Source organism: Lygodium microphyllum, chromosome 19, assembly GCF_053477565.2.
Source record: "Lygodium microphyllum isolate KBCC chromosome 19, Lygodium_microphyllum_v1.1.10, whole genome shotgun sequence".
Lineage (NCBI taxonomy): Eukaryota > Viridiplantae > Streptophyta > Polypodiopsida > Schizaeales > Lygodiaceae > Lygodium > Lygodium microphyllum.
Genome location: NC_141153.1, coordinates 91876480 through 91899272, shown reverse-complemented (window position 1 = coordinate 91899272; position 22793 = coordinate 91876480). Strand labels below are relative to the sequence as shown.

Sequence of the window (22793 nt, the reverse complement as noted above, 5' to 3'; positions counted from 1 at the left end):
CTAAAGCTATCGAGAAAAGTGCGGTGGACGTGAGTTGGGTCCGTCCTACGGAAAGGTGGTCCCGGTTAGCTAGGAACTTTTCTCAAAATACATAATAACGAAATTGTGAAGACCTAGAGTCAGTAGAGTTAGAATCCCGATTTATGTTGTTTTAGGGGAGCGGAACTATCGAGAAAAGTGCGGTGGACGTGAGTTGGGTCCGTCCTACGGAAAGGTGGTCCCGGTTAGCTGGGAACTTTTCTCAAAAGACATAATAACGAAACTGTGAAGACCTAGAGTCAGTAGAGTTAAAATCCCGATTTATGTTGTTTTAGGGGAGCGGAATGAGACTATGCCTTATGGGCAAAGAGGTTGAGCTTCGCATCCCTCTCGTTTCCCATTCTCCATGAACCAAGTGCAACATAAATCCGCTTTGACTCTGTTGTTCCTACGCAAAGTGGTTCATCTGGAGCTCGACACTAGCTACTTCCTAGAGACTTGGCTGATAGGAAAGAAACCCTGACTTCAAGTCAGTCCTAAGTGGGAACGGCCAGATACTTCCGCTTCGGGGCAGACTCGGGAAGACCTAAATCGCAAACCCTGTGACATTCCTTGCGAGTGCCAGGTGGCACTTTCTAGACTCCCCTCCCGATGGGCTGCTAAGACATGTCCCACAAGTGGATAAGCGGACACGTTACACAAATTCACACAACTTGGAAGAAAATGAGACTAAGCCTTTAAGCTGGGGCAATACAAACCTAGAGCTTCTAATCGTGACCCAAGATCTCCTTTTACATCTTGCAAAGAATGAAGATTGGTTCTTTAATACTACTTCAAGAAATGCATCAATTGCACCTTGAGCTCAGATGAGACACTCACAAAGATGTACACATGAAGCAACTTGTATCCGTAATATAGTGCAGATTGAGCTGCATCCATATATCTTCACAACATATGGGAGTACAATCATTACCTACTTACACCCTCCTACTCAACAATCAGCCAACCGATCCACATAAAACATACACGTATGCACTTGTGCATGCATGCGTGCGTGCATGTGTGTGTGTGTGTGTGTGAGTAAACTATGACAAAATTTCTTATGATCCTATCCTCATTGACTGAAGCTAAGTTTGTACCTCTCTTACATTAGAGGCCTAACCAGCTATTACTTGTGTTGGTGGAACTTCATGAGAAGCACTAGCACATTGTTCAACACAGCAGGGATTGCAGTACATTTTTGTCTAACAGCTAAAAATATACTAAAGCATTTATTGATTACAAAAATGCAGTTCCACTACATGAACTTGTCTGTCACCTTCCAATATTTTGAAAAAATTACACGTCATACCTCAGCTGTTGTTCCCACCAAAGCAAAATGAAGTCCACTGCCATACATTCTTCCTCGAACATGTATCTGCAAAGAGCATCCATTGATAATATCAATAAATTATTTGATGTAAAGCCTTCCCACACTTAAATGCTCAGAGATTGATCTGCAGAACATAAAGACCACAACTGTACTGCACTTGGCTCTGCAGAAGCCAATCCAATCTGACAAGCTTGCAGTGATTGATTCTTCAAGAAACAAGATTATACAATACAAATCAAACTTGTTTTAGGATCTGTCGAACTGCAAGCATGCACCTTGTTTTTTCTCTAAGAAAGAGTAGATAAGATTCTGAGAAGGGTGCATATTTATAGGTAAGCACAAGTTTGCTAAGACCTAGTTTCTTTGTAAGTATCAACAACTCTTTCCACACAAGCTGACCTCTTTAGTGCTTACCACACCAATGGTACAGGGTGCTGCTTCTTGATTCATGGCAAGCTCAACAGCAGCTTTGAAACGAGGTTGAATCACACGCAAAGGCAATGTTGCATCTGGAAATAGCACAATTCCTGTTCCAAACACCACATTCCAGCGTAATGGGTGTAAGTCACAAGTCCTCAGTGATAGTAGAATCACCAGCATAATTAAGAGTTTGCACTCTAAAGCAGCATGCTAACCTTCTAAGTAGAACATTGGGAGAGTCAGAACAGCTCCCCCGTCCAAAAACGACCTTCTACAGATTATGTCTTGCACTTCTGCAAATCAAAGGAGAGAGTCTTAGAAAACAATAAGTTTTAATTATGAAAATTGTAGTCTACACTTAACAGAATACTGACCACCCAGGTATGAATGTGTACAGGCCAGTGAGGTATCAAACGTAAAGCCACCATGTGGTCCTGCACCTCCATCACCACGACCTTCCAAGCTGCAAGACAGGTTGTTATATGCATGGCTGTTTCTGTCAAGTAGATCTCTCTCTCTCCACCACTCAAATCATAAAAGAGGAGAACAAAATAACATAAGATCAGCACTTTTCTAAGATGGTAGTTGAAAGATCACTGTTTCTTATGAGCCCATTTCAGAAACTGAAATCGGTGGTTTTGCACATCTCCTTCCCCTCCAGTATAAATTGTGCAGTGTCAGATAAGAGACAAATTGTCAGAATCTAACACACACACATTTTCACTTCATAGAATTATGATCCGGATTCTCGTTTTCAGGAAAAGGTTCACATGTTCTAAACTCAAGTGATTTTTCTCTATTGAAGATCAGCATTGCCTAGATTACAGTACCTTTTTTAGGCACCTGCAACAATGCTAAGTGGATCATTTTAACGAGTAGCAGCATAGTCACACGTAACACAGGGAACAGACCCATGGGACGCTGGGACACCACCCCATTATGAACCCTCTTGAGTCCTTTTCATCTCAAGTTCTTTTGGATCAGATGATGACAGTTGAAGTCTAGATCTTCCAACTCCACGAAGACCATCCATTACTCATTGTTGCACAACGTTGCAGTCCCATGGTCTTAAACCTTTCTTAATATGTTTCAGTTTTTTACTCACTGATCACGAATGATGGCTTGTCACATGAGTCATGACACATGTACTTAGTATTGTCTATAGCTTATTTAGACTTTGTCATTAAAATTCAATCAACTTGCCTTGGGCTATTTGTATCAAGTTAAAGGCCTGTATTAGTGTCGACTTCTACCCTTGTATGTTATTTTAATGATGCACATTCCGAATTTCAAAGTTAAAGTTAAAATTTTGTAATTTTTAGAGTATATTTTAATTTCTTAAATGTCCTTCTAATCCCTTATCCCCTATTTTGGCCATCCCCCTTTCCATCCCTATTCCCCGTCACTTGTGACTATGAGTAACAACATTTTCCACTATTCAAGCAGCAAGACGCCATTACACTTTATCAAGAGGCTGTAAATTAGCTGTTGAAACCAACCTTCCTTCTCAGATAGGGTGGTGGATGACCTGACTTTAACTCAAATTACAGCAACCATTAGATACACAAAATTGAAAATACAAACATTACCAATTAATCTTGGACAGTCCACACCCAATTGTCCCCAACAACACGAGCCCCTTGCAGTATTGCTTTAACTTGTATTGCACTAAATTGAAGCACGCTGAGATATGGACTATCTCCTTCAATCTTCAATACAATGGGCTGTCATAAATGACCAGCATCTTTTGGAATCGATTTGCCTGACAATATGGGCACAATTGGGTCTTCAATCTCTTGCATGTGGACCCTAAAAAATAGAGAATGGGCTCACCCCTCAGATCACCTGCAAATTCATTACCTTCAGCTACTACACCAAGTGCAGGGTCTTTAGTAATAGGGCACAAATCCCAAGTTTGGCTGAGAAAACCCTGATTTCTGTTGTAAACTAGGGTTTTAGCAGCAATTTCTTCAATCGCTCTTCACCCCAAACTGGAAATGGCCGAGAATTGCTTGGGGATTATCAGTGGATGAGAGAGAAGACCAAGGGGGGAGAGGTTTTTTACTTCTATTTGAGATAAAATCAGCCTTTGAAAGCCCAAGGGCAATAAACCACATTTTAGCAAGCACTTAATACAGCTTTAACAGTAAATTCAGCAAGAAAAATCGGCATGCAACTGGACCTAGAATGCTCTTGCACCATACGACGCCTGTTGGCCCCAAAGCTTGGAGCACCTTGAGGTATTTCTTTAGATTACTAATGTATACTCAAAATTGGTTACAAAGGGCTGTATTTAAGTGATTTCTTACAGCACAACTTATCCACAGGTGCACAATGGCCTTGTCACCTAAAATGTTAGCCTCCAACCAACTATACAATAATCAAAAATGCAAATGAGCACTTCTGCCTACCAAGCCCTAAACATGACAACCAGCATTTGAATCCAATTTCACCAAGCATTTACCTAGATAATTGTCTTGCATAGTTCCATGTGATCCCACATTGTTGCTCTCACATGTGATGTGCATATGTCAAGAGCAAGTCAAATCAAGTCACATTGACGGCCTAAGTACCCTAAGTAATCAATGGGTGACATTGGCAAAAGTTGTATAAAGACACATACTTGTGAGTATCTCGTGTCAATTTGGGTCTAGGCCATTAATTGGGCCATTGAAATGTCCATGGTGACATTCTAGGACTAGGCATTAATTAATTAATTAATGCTAGTCCAAGGCCAATTTATATTCGGACAATTAAATGTCCCATGGGGGTTAGCACATTAAATGTGAATGGGCATTAGCCAGTTCTTGGGACAAGGTCAAATGGATGATTAATTAATTTTCAGAATTCAATTTCTGAAATTTTAATTAATTAATGCTGTAAATTATCATTAGAAGACTACCAAGGGGCAAAAGAGACTACATTTGTCAAAATCACCCATGCAAGCTCAGAGAAGGTTGTTTGGGGGCTGGTTGAGGGTGATTCCAACATTCAGAGACTGAGGGAGGAAAGAGGAGCTATCGGATGAGCTCTAAGACTAGCAAACCTCGCGATCCTAGGAAACCCCCGCTAAAACATTAGGGGCTAGGAAATCCACAACCACATCCCTGAGATCATCCCCCTCTAAAATGGATGAGGTAACCACCAAAGGAAATTTCAGCCACATGCTTTGTATTCTCCTCTCTATCTCTCATCCCAAAAGCATTTTCTACTTAGTTTAATCTAACTAAGCACTAAAGAAGAAAATCAGCTTGATGCCCAAGTTTGCAGAAATGAGGGTAATTTTTAGAATTGCAACAAATCAACCTTTTTTGTATATGATTCAAGCACTTGGTGCTCATGGTTTTGTTTCAATTAATTCCTATAAAGAGGGAGGGGCTGCTTTTCCTCTCAACGTCGTATCTCCTCTCTCTCTCTCTCTCTCTCTCTCTCTCTCTCTCTCTCTCTCTCTCCTACTTTTCATGGTGATGATTGATCGAGTTCATTAAGTTCAAAGTATTGTCATTCTCACATTCTTCCCTGCACTTACACAGAGGAGAGAGAAGATCAGGGCAACAATTCCTATCTGATGGCGATAGCACCAAACTATACGCGATAGCTCTTGGGACCTAGCAACAGCTTCAAACAAACGAGGAAGGCAAGAATCAAGCGCTAGATGATAGCAGATGGTTGGTGGAAGCTTTGACCGTGATGTCCTCCACGAACGGGGGTGAGCAGCAAAGATACGGCTCTTGAAACCTGCAAAAACAAGATTAGGGAGAGTGGTGGGCTACATGCATATTTATAGAAAGTTTGGGGCACCCAAATTAGGATTTTGCATGTGGAACACAGTAACTCTCTAGGATCACATTTCTTTTTAAAATAAGAGGCTTTCTTCATTAATTAAGCGTGTTTTTGGGCTGTTTAAGTCAAGCTAATGCACTTTTAGCTCAACATCTTTCATAGACCCTTTATGTTCTAAACTTGGGCTTTCCACTCCTCTTAGTTCATGGCCTTACTAGGCTTGGTACCCAAGTGGTCTTCACTAAGCAAGACGTTTGTATTGACCATTCTTCTACAAGAGTTGTTATCGCAATAGGTTGGCAAGAAAGCAGGCTTTACAAGCTCAATTCCCCTTCTCTTATCCGAGGTCCTCTGAGGTAGTTTTTTGTTGCTACACCCATTTCCACTTGTGCACTTGTGAGAGTGCGCAACAAAAGAAACACGAACACAAAGGAAGCGAGAGAGACAATCTACAATAAAAGAAGAAAAGAAACTTGCATTGAACAAGGAACAAATGCCGAATAGAGGAGAAGGACTAACCAGTCTCTGCACACAACCCACAGCATCAGTGAGGGCACTAAATCAAGCTGATGATAATGACGGCACTAAAGATGGAGGAAGATGACAAAGTCAGAGTGTACACCTACCAGAAGGAAGGAAGATAATGATCTGCCAAGAGTGGGATCGGCAAGCTATAAATAGACATAAATGCCCTAAATTGGGTCCACTTGCTGCAATAAATGTCATACATACTGGCCAGCTAGCAATTAATACTGGCTGCACTAGTAAAATGCCAAAAAAAAGACAGGTGGCAACAAAAAAATCCAATTGGCACAAACAATGTCGAAAGGTATAGACAACTTGGAAAATGCAGAAACACCCCATGGAAAACACACAGGACCTCGATAAACAAAAGAAATGCACCCGAATAGCCACTCTAGAATGAGTAGCCTCCCCCATCAAAACACATGACAAACCTGTCAAAGCTCCAAAAGTCCTTGTCTAACTCAGACTGAGGTTCACAAGCAAGAGATGACAAGGCATGACAAACACGACTGCTAACAACCCCTCTCAGATCCTGGATGTGGCAAAAGGCCAAGGGAGAAACGGATCCTGGGGGGGCAAGAGGAATGCCAATGTTGATGAAGTCCGTTGATGAAGACTGTCGATGAAGCAGCTCCTCCCAATCTTGGGAAACCCCCATTGAAACACTAGGAGCCAAGAAATCCACATCCACACGATCGAGATTGTCCCCCTCTAAAAGGGATGAGGGAACCATCGGGAGAGGGCGCGGGATGGGAAGGGACCTATGGAAAAGATGGTGCACAAGCAGGAGCGGGGGTAGCAATAGACAACTACCTTGAAGGACCCTATATAAGAGAAGGGGAAGGGAGCCTGTAAAGCCCGCTCTCCTCCCAACCTGTCGTGATAACAGCCCATGTAGAAGAATCATCGATACAAATGGCCTACTCTGTGAAGACAACTTGAGTACCAAGCCTAATAAGGCCATAAACTGAGAGAAGTGGAAAGCCCAAGTCTGGAACATAAAGGGCCTATGAAAGGGGGCTCGATGCACACTTGGGAAATAAAACAAAGTGCCAACACCACAAATAGGCACCAAAACAATGTCACCAAAACCCTCAAAAGGGCATAGATCCAGCAACAAATCACCTCGTGGAGGCATATGACTAAAAGCTCCACTATCAACCAGCCAAGGCCTCTCAAAATGTGAGGCAACCACTAAAGAAGACTCCTCCAGGTCAACAATATGAAGAAACATTGACTCATGGGTAACCGTTGGAATAGAGCTAAAAGGCTCAGATGTTTTACTCCATCCTTTGCTCCCGGACGAAGGTCAGGATACTTCTTCCAACATTCCTCCTCTGGATGTGCCCCTTGCCCACAGAATAGGCATTTAGGCTTCTCCGAGTCGGATTCAAACCCTGAAGAACTCTCCCGTCTTTTAGCCTTTGACGTCCCTTTCTTCTTTCCCCCTCCTGAACCTGCAACAAAAGCTTTGGTGAAGGTGGATCCATTGGCTACCTCTTTGGTGCGCTCATCATGCTCCAAAACAAGTGAGGCAAGCTCCTCCCATAGAAGCTTCTCATAGGTCCTAGATGTAAGAAGGCTGGTGTAGAAGACATCAAACTAAGGTAGTGGCAGCTGAGTCAAAAGAATCATAGCCATATCCTCGAAAGAGATCATCCTGCCAAGGGATGCAAGCTCATCCCTCATGTTCTCCAATGTGTTGATATGATCCTTCATGAAAGGAGAATCATCAACAAGGAGCATCTGTAATTTCTTCTCGAGAATAATCCAATGGGAAAATGTCTTCTGATGGTACAAAGAAGCAAGCTTTGTCCACACGTTTGTTGCTTTCCGCAACCTGTGCACATGCACTAGGACAGAATCCTGTAAGCTCATAAAGAGAAAAGATCGGGCTCTAGAGTTGAGTCGATCCCATAAGGCCGCATGATCCATTGATTATTCAACTGTGGGATCCTCCACTGGGAGGGGAATAGGGTCGGTAACAAACTCAGAAAGATTGAAGGTATCAAGGATATACTCCACTTTACACGACCAAAGCAAGTAATTGGAACCGTCAAGCTGGTCTTCTTTGGGCACAAAAGGAAGTACGGGCACTTGTATTGAGGGTGCCATGAATGGCATATGAAGGCCAGCAAAACACACCTTCTGTAAAACATGGAGACAACAAGGAGGAGATGGATACCATACAAATGGGACCTCCGTTTGTCGCATAAACTAGTACGAAAATCTCTCCGTCTCTCAAAGGAAGAAGTAGAGACCTCATCCTTTGAGTCAACAAAGAATTGGCGATAAGACATCTTAGATATCCTACAAGACACCCACAAGAAATCTGTGTTTCGGCAGTAGACAGCCCCAAAATAGGAGGAAACAACTACAAGATCACAAGGAAGTTGATGTGGAGGATCTGCTTGGGAGAGATAGACTGTCGCATGTACAAGGACTATGTGTGTTTGCTAAGGACAGCTATCGCCTGGGCAAGAAAGCCATTGGATGTAAGTGGGTTTATAAGATTAAGCACAATGCAGATGGTTCTATTAGTAGGTACAAAGCTAGGTTGGTTGCAAAAGGCTATGCCCAAACATATGGCATAGATTATGATGAAACCTTCAGTCTAGTTGCTAGGATGGCAACTGTCAGATGTGTGATTGCTTTGGCAGCAGCCAAAGGTTGGAGGTTGCAACAAATGGATGTGAAGAATGCCTTCTTACATGGTGATTTGCAGGAAGAAGTGTATATGGATCAGCTAGCAGGTTATGAAGATTTAAAGCATCCCACGTATGTGTGCAGGTTGAAGAAGGCACTCTATGGGCTCAAGTAAGCACCTAGAGCATGGTCTGACAAGATCAGAGAGTATCTTGTCAATATTGGCTTCTATGTTTCTGATGCTGATCACTCACTTTATGTGAGAAATGGAGATGCAGGTTTGGTCATCATAGTCATCTATGTGGATGACTTGATTATTACAGGTGATAGTGATAGTGGGATTGCTGAAGTCAAGGACTTTTTGAAGAAGAAGTTTGAGATGAAGGATTTAGGTGAGCTAAGGTACTTCCTTGGCATTGAGGTGATCAGATGTGATGATGGTATATGGCTGTCCCAAAGACAGTATGACTTGGATTTCAAAGCCTCCATCGCCATCATCAAAGGATGAGTATTGATGCAGCTGCCATGAGGGAGAGTCTCAATCAATTAGACTAGGAGAGTGAAAGAGAGGGTGATAATCACAACAAATAGAAAGAGTCTTGGTACAATTGGACTGGGGAAGAGAGGGAGATTACTCAAAACGAGAGAAAGAAGAGAGAACATTAATCTCAAGAGAAAGAGTCTTGGTTCAGTTGGACTGGGGAAGAGAGGAAGATTACTCAAAACAAGAGAAAGAAGAGAACATTAATCTCAAGAAGGAGATGCTTGGGAATCATCACATTAATAGGCTACATAATAGCCGATAAGCTGATTGTTGAAGGTTAATCTCCCTCTCCTTCCCATTAACCTCTACTTAACCTACCATCCCCTTGTTCAACTTCATCATATACTCTTCGTTACCATTCTATCCTCGTCCAATTTTCTCCTAACCGTCAATCCACATAAAAACACATCTAGCCTCCACTCTTCAATAGTTAAAAAGTACCATATTATCCAAACTCTCCAAGAATTATCCTTCCCTCCAAGCCAAGGTATTTCTTTCTACTTCACCAAAACTCCATATATTCCCTTCTTGCCTTGTCCTGCTTGCTTGCCAAGCTCTATCTCAAGGATGTATGAGTTCTAGAAGGCACTACGTAAACCCAAAGAGAAGCAAAGCAAGAAATGCACCAAAAGAGTTCATGTGCTCATGATGGCCCCCAAGTGAAGCATAGGAGTCGGGTAAGAGGTCATGTGTACGAATAAGGTTTTCACAACACCGATTCAAGCCCAAGTGCCCATCTTGTGTTTTAAAACTTACATTTTTGATACAATAATAGTGGAGGTATTAATCGAAAGTTCAAATAATATAGAATAACTACTCAAGTTTTCGAGGATCCTTATGGATAACCCAAGACTTAGGCAAACGAACAATGAAATACTTGCCTAGGAGGGAATTTCCGTAAGAAGCGTCCCCTTCCATGATGGAACTAAGTCCATACATAGATTGCTATTCCAATCAATTAGATTATTCTTACTTACAATGATGAAACAATAGTTTAGTAGTTATGAGAACCCATCATTAAAAGTTCTACTCAATGAAACATTAGGTTAATACTTGCTTTCTTCCTTCTTAAAAAGGATATTAATGTTAGACCTGGACATTCCCTAGACAGGCAAGTGCAGCAGGTGCAGCAAGTACAACAGGCAGGCCACATGGCAGCTGACACGTGTCAGGCGGGCACACTGCCGTTGGACAGCTTGTGGGACAGTTTTTCTATCCAGTTGGCTGCATTTAATGCAGCCAACCTGTTATTTCTGGCATTTTCTTGCTGGCCTATTTATTGGCCTCGGTCTTCACATTCTCTGTCAGTTGTGCTCCCAGTTTTCGGGCTGCAGACCATGGAGACTGCCCTCGGGGTTCATGGAGAGTGAAATCATCGAGGTGAAGACATACGCAGACCGTGGAGACTGCCCTCGGGGTTCATGGAGAGTGAGATCATCCAGGTGAAGACATACGCAGGCATTCTCTCTGCACCCATGTATATTTCTGCATCCTTATACAGCATTCTTCACTGCAGATTTTTTGTGTTTCACTATCTCTTTCTCTCTCTCTCTTCTCTCTCTATTCACTCTTTGTCTTGGTTATTCGCTTCCACACTGCTTCACTCTAACATGGTATTAGAGCATTGAAGGATAGACCTAGGGTGGACCCACCTGAAGAGGAGATTTCAACACAAGGCTGCATTTTCAGCATTCAAGGGTGAGTAGAAGCTGTGCATCAAAACAAGGCTGAGGCGAGCGTGGGCATGCAAGAAAGAAGAAGATTTGCTGAAGCTGCTACTGGTTTTTGCTGTTAGAGAAGGAAGAAGGCTACATTTTGGGCCTTCAAGTGCAGATTTTACCTTTTCATCACCTCCGGCGGGTGAGGCAAGAGCAGGATGAGCGTTGAAGAGCCCTAGCACGCTGCATTCTCATAGCCAGAGGGGGCTGGTTTTTGCATTTTGTGCAAGCATTGTAGGTGAAGATGTCTTCTGAGGCCGAGACAAAGTCTCAGGCGATCATGGACTAGAAGATGCCCATGTTCTGGCTTTTCCATCAAATCAAAAGTTCGATGGCGAGAATTACCGCATCTGACGAGTCATGATACTTGCCATTCTGGAGTGTTATGATTTGGCGGAGCTTGTTGTTGGGGGTAAAGGCGCCTTTGCCTAGCCGCCCGTGTATTACTACACTGACAGTCACCGCCACTGCACACTGCAGGTGGCGGGCGCCCGTCACCGTCACTTTATTCTTTATTCTTTTAGTGACAGTTTGAATAAAGGAAGGCTTGGTCACACATTGTGACTGTTGGAGTTCCCATTTCTAGTCTCTCCCTTTCTTGCTCTTGCTCTCCCGCCATAGCTCTGGAGTCCAACCTTCGATCCATCGCTCCCTTTCAACTGGTATCAGAGCTTTGCTTTCCGACTCTTGAGCTTGGTTCGTAGCATTCTCAACATCCCATCGACTCCCTACTTGCATTGGGTCTCCTTCCCGGCAGGCATATCCGACTCCTTCGAGCTCCCGTCACTCCCCGGTTTCCCAGCACCTTCCCAGCATTGTTGGACACCTTCAGGGCATTACATCAAAGGTATCTGATCATTTTCTTCAGGGTTTACTTCAGTTCTCAGGTCTCACAGGCTGTAAACAAGATTGGGGCAGCCACCATTGAAGCTCCCTTGCTTCATATCTCACTTGCCTTTGAACAAGACTTGATGGAGCTTGTTTGAGGCTTTCCTTGGCTTTAACTGGACCCCTCCGAAGCTTGGCCACCATTTTTTGCAGCCCCAGGACCAGCATATACAATTGGCGGAATCACGCAGCCCTCCCATATGTGTCTTCAGCATTGACAGTCACAACAGCAGCTCTCCCCCTCCATTGGCACTTGGAAAGGCTCCATTTCGGGCATATGAACATGGTTTGATGCTTGGTTTTAATGGTTGATGTGTTGGCATAGCATTTGGACTGATTTAACACTGTTTTGGGACTGTCATAACAGTCCACAGGCAGTTTATGATAGTGTTACACTGACATTTGATGCTACAGCTTGTTTGGCATTGTCATTTGATGCCCGGTTGGTCCCATTTGATGCCCGGATGTTAGGGGAATGTATGCCTATTGTTTGGCAACCGTTTGGAGCCGATTTTGGTGCTGAAATTCTCAGTTTTGAACAGTAAATCACTGCTGTACACAGTTGGGCTGAAGTCATTTTACTCATGTATACTTATGCCTATGCTTTTCGAGCTATGTTTCGAACATATATGGTGATGTATTGACACTTGGGGCTCGACATAGAGCTTGGTTCTGATTCGGGATTGTTGGTTGAGCTTGAGCTCGCTTTGCAAAGCATTTGGATGCTCCGTCTTGGATGTGCTATATGCAGCCTGAGAATGTTGATGATGATGATTATATCCTAGCAGCTTCTTCTAATGCTTCGCAGATGACAGAGATACACTCTATGTATGCACAGTGTTGGCTCTTGGACTCAGGTGCGTCCTTTCATGTGACACCTTGCCGAGAGTGGTTTCATTCATACCGTACTGTTTCGGATTCTGTGCGCTTGGGTGATGACAGCTCTCTTGATATTGTGAGCATTGGTAATGTTAGGCTGCAGTTTCCTTCTGGCAGCAGTTTTGTTATGCAGGATGTACGTCATGTACTTACTTTGACACGCAGTCTCATGTCAGTTGGACAGCTTGATGACGCAGGATATCATGTATGTTTTGGAGACTCTGCATGCAAGATCACTCGTGGCAGACTTGTGATTGCGAGAGGTGCCAAGGTTGGCAGTCTCTACCCCTTGATTGTATCAACTTCTTCCCTTGATCATGTTTTGTCTGTGGGTTCTATCCCACATGTATCTCTTTGGCATGCCCGTTTAGGCCATATGTCTTTGAAGGGAATGAAAATGCTTTCTAGTTTGCAGTACTTACCGCCCCTTGATTATGCATGTTTTGATTCATGTGAGCATTGTCTTTATGGCAGGCAGACTAGGTCTACGCATAAGAAGTCTGGTAGGCCACGCATGAGTGAGCCCTTGGCATTGGTACATTCGGATGTCTGTGGACCCATGCCTTGTCAGTCTATGGGTGGTACAAAGTATTTTGTTACGTACATAGATGATTTTTCACGGAAAGTTTAGGCTTATCCCATTAAGCTGAAATCCGTTGTCTTGGCTGTGTTTCAGAGATGGCTTGCATTGGTTGAGAATCAGTCTGGGTATAGGCTAAAGTGCCTAAGGACAGATAATGGGGGTGAGTATGTCTCACGTACTTTTGAGCAGTTATGTGATAAGAGGGGTATTAAGCGTCAGTTGACCACCCCCTACACCCCCTCCCAGAATGGTTTGGCTGAGCGGATGAATAGAACCATCCAGGAGCGTGTACGCAGTATGCTTAGTCATGCAAGTCTACCACAGAGCTTTTGGGTTGAGGTAGTTAGTACAGCTGTGCATGTCATAAACAGATCACCTTCCAGTGGTTTGGATTTCCAGGTTGCAGAGGAGGTATGGACTAGAAAACCCCCCTCTTATGCGCATCTCCGTGTCTTTGGATGTGAGGCATTTTGCCATGTGCCCAGGGACAAGATAAGTAAGCTGGATCCCAAGAGTGTCAAATGCATTTTCCTTGGTTATGGGGATGTAGGCGAGATGGGTTACCGTCTCTGGGATCCGCATGCGCGGAAAGTCATCCGCAGTCATGATGTAGTCTTCCATGAAGACAAGATGCATAGGCAGCCTGAGAGAGTTGTTGAGATCCGCAGGATCATATTTCAGAAGGAGCCGAGAGCTCCCGCACAGCCACTTGGACAGCCTACAGCTGCAGTAGATGCTCATGGTCAGGGCGTTTGGACAGGCAGCTGGGCAGGCAGCAGAGCCTGCCATGAGACGGTCTACTAGAGACAGACGTCCACCAGATAGATTTCAGCCCTCGATACATTATGTCTTGGTTACAGATGCCGAAGAGCCTTTCACTTATAATGAGACTATGCGCAGGGGTGATAGTCACTCCTAGGAGAGAGCTATGCAGTCTGAGATAGACTCCCTGCATAAGAATGACACTTGGGATTTGGTTTCCTTGCCTACGGGCAAGAAGGCTTTGCCATACAAGTAGGTGTAGAAGCTAAAAAGTACCCCTAGACACCCCAAGCCGGCATACAAGGCTAGATTGGTAGCAAAGGGTTTTAAGCAGGAGGATGGTGTGGACTTTGATGAGGTCTTTTCTCATGTGGTTAAGATAACCACCCTGCGCTTAGTCTTGGCTTTGGTTGCTCAGCTTGACTTGGATTTATACCAGATGGATGTCAAGACGGCTTTCTTACATGGGGACTTGCATGATGAGATTTATATGGAGTAGCCTAAGGGCTTCGCAGAACCTGGCAGGAAGCACCCAGTGTGCAAATTGAGGAAAAGTCTTTATGCCTTGAAACAGGCACCTAGGGAGTGGTATCATAAGTTTAATGCCTTTATGCAGTCACAGGGCTACAGCTTGAGTGCTATAGATCCGTGTCTTTACACGAAGAAAGCCTGTGATGGTTCTTTATTGATTTTGGTACTCTATATGGATGATATGCTGATAGCAGGGAAAGCTCATGATGAGCTAGATGCTCTTAAGGCTCAACTCAAGAAGAGCTTTGAGATGAAAGATCTGGGATAGGTTACTCACATACTTGGTATGCGCATTAGACGCGAAAAGCATCAGGGACTCCTCTACTTGTCACAGAGGGAGTACATTCATAAAGTCCTTGAGCGCTTCCGCATGCAAGACGTAAAGCCTATTGGCTGTCCATTGCCTTCTTATGTGAAGGTATCACAGGCTGATTGTCCGCAGACAGATGAGCAGAGGGCCGAGATGGCCAAGATTCCCTATGCTTCCACAATGGGCAATCTTATGTATGCCATGATAGCCACTCGTCCAGATATTGCCTTTGCAGTTGGTGTTGTGGCACGCTATATGGCTACACCTGGCAAGAAGCATTAGGATGCCGTGAAGGATATCATGAGGTACCTGAAGGGCACTGCAGATATGTGCATATGCTATGGCAGCCAGGATACAGAAGTCGTGGAATACACTGACTCTGATTATGCAGGACATGCAAATAGTAGGAAGTCCGCTTCCAGCTATGTATTCACCTATGCTGGAGGTGTTGTTTCTTGGATGTCCAGGGTGCAGAAATGCATGGCCCTTTCTACTACAGAGGCCGAGTATGTTGCAACCACCACTGAGGCTTGCAAGGAGGCCATTTGGTTGGGTTGTTTAGTTGTTGACCTTGGTATTGACGCTATCCCTACACTGCATTTGGATTCTATGAGTGCTATTCAGTTAGCCAAAAATAGCCAAAAATCCGGTCTTCCATGCGAAGACGAAACACATCGAGGTGAGGTATCACTTCATACGTGGGGTCGTTGAGGACAAGTCTGTTGATCTTGTCAAGATCTCGACTGACCAGAATCCTGCAGATCTGCTCACGAAAAGCCTCTCTACAGAGCGCTTTGCCTTCCTCACGAGGTTAATGGGCATGGGATGAGATGACGTATTTCCTCATTCTGTTGTACATGTGTACATGTACTGTCTTTTTTCTTTTTCTTTTCACTCCTCACTAGGGCAGATTCGTCTTTAAGTGGGAGGTTGTTGGGAGTAAAGCGCCTCTGCCTAGCCGCCCGTGTATTACTACACTGACAGTCACCGCCACTGCACACTGCAGGTGGCGGGCGCCCGTCACCGTCACTTTATTCTTTATTCTCTTAGTAACAGTTTGAATAAAGGAGGGCCCGATCACACATTGTGACTGTTGGAGTTCCCATTTCTAGTCTCTCCCTTTCTTGCTCTTGCTCTCCCGTCATAGCTCTCGAGTCCAACCTTCAATCCGTCGCTCCCTTTCACTTGTTACGGAGGCTATTCATTGCCCTTCCTCGCAACACGAGTCCAAACTCTCTTCCAGTGATAAGGTGGAGTTGGCAAAGGCTCACACACATTGGGATAAACTCAATGCTCGCATTCACTCATTTTTATTTCTCTTATGCACTACAACTGTTCTCTCTCATATTGAGCATTTGACGATAGCCCGGGAGATATTGCTGGAGCTTGATCAGATGTACAATCGTATGACCGTCATGAAACGAGTTACTTTGGAAGTGCAGATGTGGACCATGATTGTCAACAAGTCATCTTCCATGCGGGAGTATATTAACAAGCTGAGGTAGCTTCAGATGCAGGTACAAAACGCAAGGAAGGTGATCACTTCCAAAGACTTGGAGATAACTCTTCTTTCATAGTTACCACCTCATTGCTTCAAGATAGTTTAAGACTCTTCTGTTGAAAGAGTTGGTTCCTATGGTCTTGGACCAAGAGGAGCAATTGAAAGGAACCAATGCTTCTAAATCTAAGGCTTTGGTTGGTCAATCCTCTCAAAAGAAGGGGAAGGAGACCAAAAGGAGGAGGCGAACAAATCCAAGAAGGACAAAGACAAGGAATCCACTTGTCACATCTGTAGCACGACAAGTCACTGAAAGAAGGATTGCCCCAACAAGGAAAAGAAGGACAAGGAGAAGAAGGAGAAATCTTCAAAGGATTCCGGAGCAGTGGTTGCTCCCTCATCAGCTACTTTCCTCCACTTGGAGATGGTTGAGAATTTGACCCTGATAGCTTTTGATGCTGCATTGATGGCCCCATACACTCAAGAGTGGATTGTTGACAGCAGTGCCTCATGGCACATGACTTCTTCAGCAAGTGTCGCTCATTTGCAGCCTTCGCATAGTCAGATTCACATTGGTGATAGTTTGTCTATTCCTATTCAAAGACGGGGTAACATGAATCTTATTCCAAATGGGCAAGGTGGTGCCCATACATCTTAGTACTCAGAAACGGCGTTTCGGGGCTGCCAAAACGGACCGGCCGTTTCGGACTGAAACGGAAACGACAGACCGGCATTTCGGCATCCTGCAGTCCGTTTTGGGGCACTCCAGCTACCGCCACCACCTCCTCCTCCTCCTCCTCCTCCTCCTCTTCTTCTTCCCCCCCTTGGCCTTTACTTCTTGCTCTTCTTCCTTTTCCTCCTCTTCTTCATCTTCTTTGTCTTCCTCTTCCTCTTCCTCTTCTTCTTCCTCATCTTCATCCTCCTCTTCTTCTTCTTCTTCCACTTCTTCTTCCCTCCATTAGCCTTTACTTCTTCCTTTTCCTCCTCTTCCTCTTCCTCTTCCTCTTCCTCTTCCCCCCATTATCTAAAGGCTAATCATGGCGTTGTATCCATATTGAAGACACGTCACTCCAATCAAGAGATACAAGGGCTTCAGCCGATCAAAGAAGTAGCGGTGCAACTATTGTGGATTGGAGAATTCAAGGAGCGTAACACACGTGAAAGCCCACTTGGCATGCGTTCCCAACAAAGACATCAGGCCTTGTTGTCCACACTACAGTTGCCAGTTGTTCATTGATGTTGATACTTATTACTCAGTTGTTACTAGAGTCTTGAGACTAGTACACAGTGCTCAATGCTCACTGGACTTTGGAGTTTTAACTGATTATTCGCATGACATAGTTACATGTATCATTGTATCTTGATTTCACTTATTATGCATCTTGATTCTTGTTCCATTGTTCTTGATGTCAGTCTCCACTGTTCTTGATGTCAGTCTCCACTGTTCTTGATGACGTCTTCACTGCTCTTTAGATCATAGATGATTTAGGAGTCATAAATTATAATTTATTTATTGCCTTCAGTTTTGAAAATTGAGTCTTAATTATGTTAAGCTGCCTTAAGTTTCAGCCATTGAGTCTTAACTCTTCAATCTTTACTCGTGAGTCGTGACATGTGTAATAAATCATAATTTCAATCATATAACATGGACTCAAGTTTTGTATGAAATTTGGGTACATGTTATTGTAGGCATTGATATATTTACATACCCACATAATACTGTATTTATTTTAGTATACAATCCGAAATGCCGTTTCCCCGTTTTCAAAATTTGGCCGAAACTCCGAAACTCTGGTTTTTCCCGTTTCCGTTTCCCCCGTTTCCGAAACTCCCCCGTACTATGCCATACATCTAAGGTGCTTTATGTGCCAGCCTTGGATTATCATCTGCTTTCAGTATACAAGATTTGTTTCCTTTGTTCGAATTTGATGTGGATTCTTTTCGGATTCTTGATCTTGGATAAAGACAGGTCCTTTCTTCAAGTTATGAGGAGAATGGAGTCTATAAGTTGTGGTCTTCTTCTGCCTTGACTTCACTTCTTCTTACCTCACAAACCCAATCCGAGCTTTAGCATGCTTAGTTTGGCCACCTCAACTATGATTACCTTCGAAAGGCATCAAAGGGACAGCTTGTTCAAAGTTTACTGGATATTGTGGTGAGCCAGCAGCCTTGTTTATCTTGTATCTGTGGGAAGTAGACTGGTGATGTTGTTCCCAGTAAGGCTTCAAGGAAGTCTTCAACACCCTTGGAGCTTGTTTCTACTGATCCTTGTGGACCGATGAGGATGAAGTCCCTTAGAGGAAGCTTGTGTTTCATGCTAATTGCGAATGATTGCAACAGGATGACGTGGGCTTATTTCTTAAAGCTGAAGTCGGAGGCTTTCTCCAATTTTCAAGATTGGTTGCTCTATGAGGAGAACCAATCGGGCCAGAAACTAAAGACCTTACGATCGAATAAGGGAGGAGAATTTTTTTCTAATGCGCTTGCTCATTTTTGTGCAGATCATGGTATTCACCAGAAGTCTGCCAATACCAACACCCCTCACGAGAATGGCATATTGGAGCAGAAGAATCACAAGGTGATCAAGATGGCCCGTACTATGATGGTGTATCGTCAAACATCTCAATATCTATGGGCTAAGGCTGTGGCTACTGCACTTCATATCCTTAATTAATCTCCTACTTCTGATGTTGTTGATATAACCCCTTATGAGGTATACTTTGGGTCTAAACCAAACGTTTCTTATTTCAGGGTTTTTGGGTGTGATGCCTATGTTCACATCCCGAACACCCAACATGACAAATTTGAAGCGGCTTCCAAAAGACATGTACTTATGGGCCATAGCTCACAGTCTCAAAGCTACCGAGTGTATGATCCCGTTAAGTGTGATGTCTACACATGGTGTTAGATTCGTGCCACGTGGAAGTTCCAACCTCAGAGGGGGGTAAGGAACACCATGTTCTTGGAGATCCTAGTGATAGCCAAGCGCCAATAACTGTTCCTCTAGAGCCTGTGTCTCTTGAGGACTCTTCTTCCGATGAGGAGCTTCGTTCTCAGCCACCAGATTCACCGATTGCTCCCCAACCGTCGGTGGACCTTCGAGAAACTTCAGCAAAAGACGAGCGACGGGGAGAGCTTCAACCTTCTCCATGTTGGACTCGTGACACTCTTCATGATGCAAGGATTGAGGGGGTCCCTAAGGAGTCGCAGCCACAAGATGGCCCACGGCGTTCTCAGAGAAACTAGGCACACCACACTGAGTTTGTTTACACTAATTATTGTTTGATGACTCGTGTCATGCAGGATCGGGAGTCCACCTTCGTGAAGGAGGCTTTACAGCATGATCATTGGTGGAAAGCGAGCCCCAAATCTGATATTGGCTGGCTGGCCTCTTGAATCTCCCTAAAATTCCTCAATTTCAGCTACTAGAATTCAAGTCCTAAGCCATCAATTTTGAGTACACATCCTTAGGCAGCTGTAAAAACCCTAATTTTTGTTGTAAATTAGGGGTTACAACAGAGATTGATTAAAATCTCTTCCTTTGATGGCTCAAATTGCTGAAAAATGTTGAGATAACTTGAGAGATGGCTGGGGGATCAGAGAGAAAACTATAGAAAAATTTTGGAGTTTCATCACGAGAGAAACGCTGAAAAACTGAGCCCTACTCAAACAGACGTGGAAGCTATCATGTACAGCTTAGGACCACCAGAAAGACCGTTGTCCCCTCCTGTATCCTGTCATCTGCACCAACAAGATCTTAGGCTACTGTCACCTACTCCTGGAGAGCTCCAAACTACTATCACCACAGGACTAATCTTTGGTGGCTACAAATCACATTACTAACCTCCCCTTGCTCTCCAACAACCTTCTCCTCTCTCACAATGGCTAGAATAGACTTTCACCAGCCCCTAAAAACGTTTTTCCCCCTTGCATGGGCAAGTTTTGCCAAGTGGTAACCTTCTAATTTCATTTTCTAACATTTTAAGCTTATTAAATTAATTTTCAGAATACTAATTCTGAAAATTAATGTAATAATTATTCTAGTACTCAAAAATTTAATTCCACCAACAATATTAAATTGACTAGGCCAATTTGTCATCCAAGTATCCATGAGCAATTATTGACCCTCAGACTAACATTAATTAATTCATTAATGCCTAGTGTCTAATGTCACCACTAACATTAGTGGCCAATAAATTGGTCTAGACCCAGATCTGACACCAAGTACCACCTAGTTCTGTCAAGTACAACTTATAACTTTTGCCTTTGATACCCATAGCATCCTTGGCGTCCTTGGCCTGTCACCATGAAACAACTATCATGTGCATCACATGTGCTGAACAACCTTACACATTTGATCGATATCTTAATTTAATATTATCGGCAAGGTTGCATCTCAAAACTTCATGTCCCTGTGACAGCTGTCGAAGTATCTCTGCAAGCCAATCTCTCTCTCTCCAATTGAAACAATCAAGTAGCTAATAACCAAGGCAAGTCACTCAATAAATAGGCCATTAAAATATGAAAAAACTAATCAAGTTGGCCACTAGCCAACCGTGGCCAAAATAACATCCCTAAATAAAATAATCAAAAATGTTGCACAAAAAGAAATTGGACTGCCACATAGCATCCTATGTGACCTATCTAGCCTGCCCTACTACCTGGGAATGCTGAAAATAGCCTATAAACTGCAAAGAAATGTCCAACCTGATAAATAGTAAATATGTAATTGCAATCAAGACTGCTAACTATACACCAGTAACCTTCCAATGCCTATCCAAGGGATAAATAAATCTCTAACATCCCCCTCTCAAATCCTAGATTGGGTATAAGGCTCAAGGATCTGGAGTGTTATCCAAGAGCACTCAAAGGAACAACCTTGGTAAAAAAATCTACCAAGTTATCCTCTGTCTTGTAGTAAACCACATCAATGGTCTCATCCAAGATCTTGTCCTCAATGAAATGCTATTGTATCTCAATGTGCTTTGACCTAGCATGGAATACAAGATTCCATGCCAAAGCAATGCAACTCTCATTGTCGCAATGCAATGCACGAGGACATGTTTGAGGACAACCAAGTTCTCCTAACAATCACCAAAGCCACACTATCTCACATGTGGTAGAAGACACCGCTCAATACTCTGCCTCTATAGATGATAGGGCAACAATGGGCTGCTTCTTGCTGCTCCAAGAGAGTATCATCACCCAAAGTGAAGCGATAACGTGTAGTTGACCTCATGTTGTCAACATCTCCAGCCCAATCTGAATCTGTCCAACTCTCTAGAACCAAAGCTAAAACTCTTGAACCTGCTAGATAATAAATACCTAAGTCAAGGGTCCCCCTCACGAACCACAAAATCCTCATAACAACTTGTCAATGAACTAGCTTGGGTTCACTCATGCCTCTAGCCAAAAGCATGTGCCATTAGTGAATCTACATGGGCCGTAGCCTTCTAGTTTCGATCCATACGAGTAGAAATAGCCTTATACCCCTTCATCTCAAATGTAGCCAAAAGCTCCTGCACATTCTGTTGTTGAGAGATAAAAATCGCCCTTGGAATCTACCAAATCTCATGACCTAGAAAGAGCTTTACCACCTCCTTATCCACATTATCCTTCTTACCCCACCTATTTGACATTTCATGGTTCTTCCTCCTCATCAAGCAAGCATGCTTCATTGACATTTTCATGGGTCTAACTACACTACTTGGTCCAATCTAATGAGACATGTATTTGACTCATAGAACCTATGGGATATTGTGCCGGGGTTGGAACCCAAATTCAATCCTGCACTCCTTCCATACGAGGTTGTCTGCTCATGGAAGGCTCGAAATGCCTCCACTTTTGTCAAGCTAATGTAAGGCTTATTGCTTGAGTTTCATTCTCAACTTCAACATTTTGACTTTGGGTCAGAGCGTTAGCTATTCTTCACTGACCGCTATGCAACTTAAGATAGGAACTGTCACATAAATCTTGACCATGAGCTTCAAAACTTTAAAATCACTGACAAAGATTACTTAAAGTCAAGTTTGTTGAGTATCAATGACTTCTCACTAAGCTCTCTACCACAGGGGCTCATAATCCTCTTATGATCAAGTCACATTGTTCCTTAACAAGCTGCCACATAAATATTTCCATTTTATGCAGTAGGTGATATCACAACCTACTATGCCCACTATCTATGAATGTAAACGCTAGCTACTGCATTATGCTCGACTGTTCGATCGATTTCATAGTATGATCTCCACAGAATGGGCTCTAGTTGCTTTTTCTTAGAAGGGACAGCAAAGGAAGGGCAAGAAAAACCAAAACTCAAATCAAAAACAAAAACAAAACAGTAAACCAAAACCAAAAC

At 43.4% G+C, this 22793-nt stretch overlaps 1 protein-coding gene across 3 annotated transcripts in view; it reads right to left on the bottom strand.

Annotated features, from left to right (window-relative positions):
- The window catches only part of LOC148020152 (ATP-dependent protease La (LON) domain protein), a 53928-nt gene that overhangs the window by 16869 nt on the left and 14266 nt on the right, over nucleotides 1-22793 (bottom strand). For 2 of the 3 annotated variants that reach the window (XM_087700438.1, XM_087700440.1), the window contains 4 exons: nucleotides 2146-2234; nucleotides 1987-2064; nucleotides 1751-1878; nucleotides 1331-1396 (listed from right to left, as the gene is read on the bottom strand). In XM_087700438.1, the coding sequence (XP_087556564.1) occupies nucleotides 1331-1396; nucleotides 1751-1878; nucleotides 1987-2064; nucleotides 2146-2234 (361 nt within the window). The remainder of the gene's footprint in view (nucleotides 1-1330; nucleotides 1397-1750; nucleotides 1879-1986; nucleotides 2065-2145; nucleotides 2235-22793) is intronic. The other variant, XM_087700439.1, reaches the window with a different exon arrangement.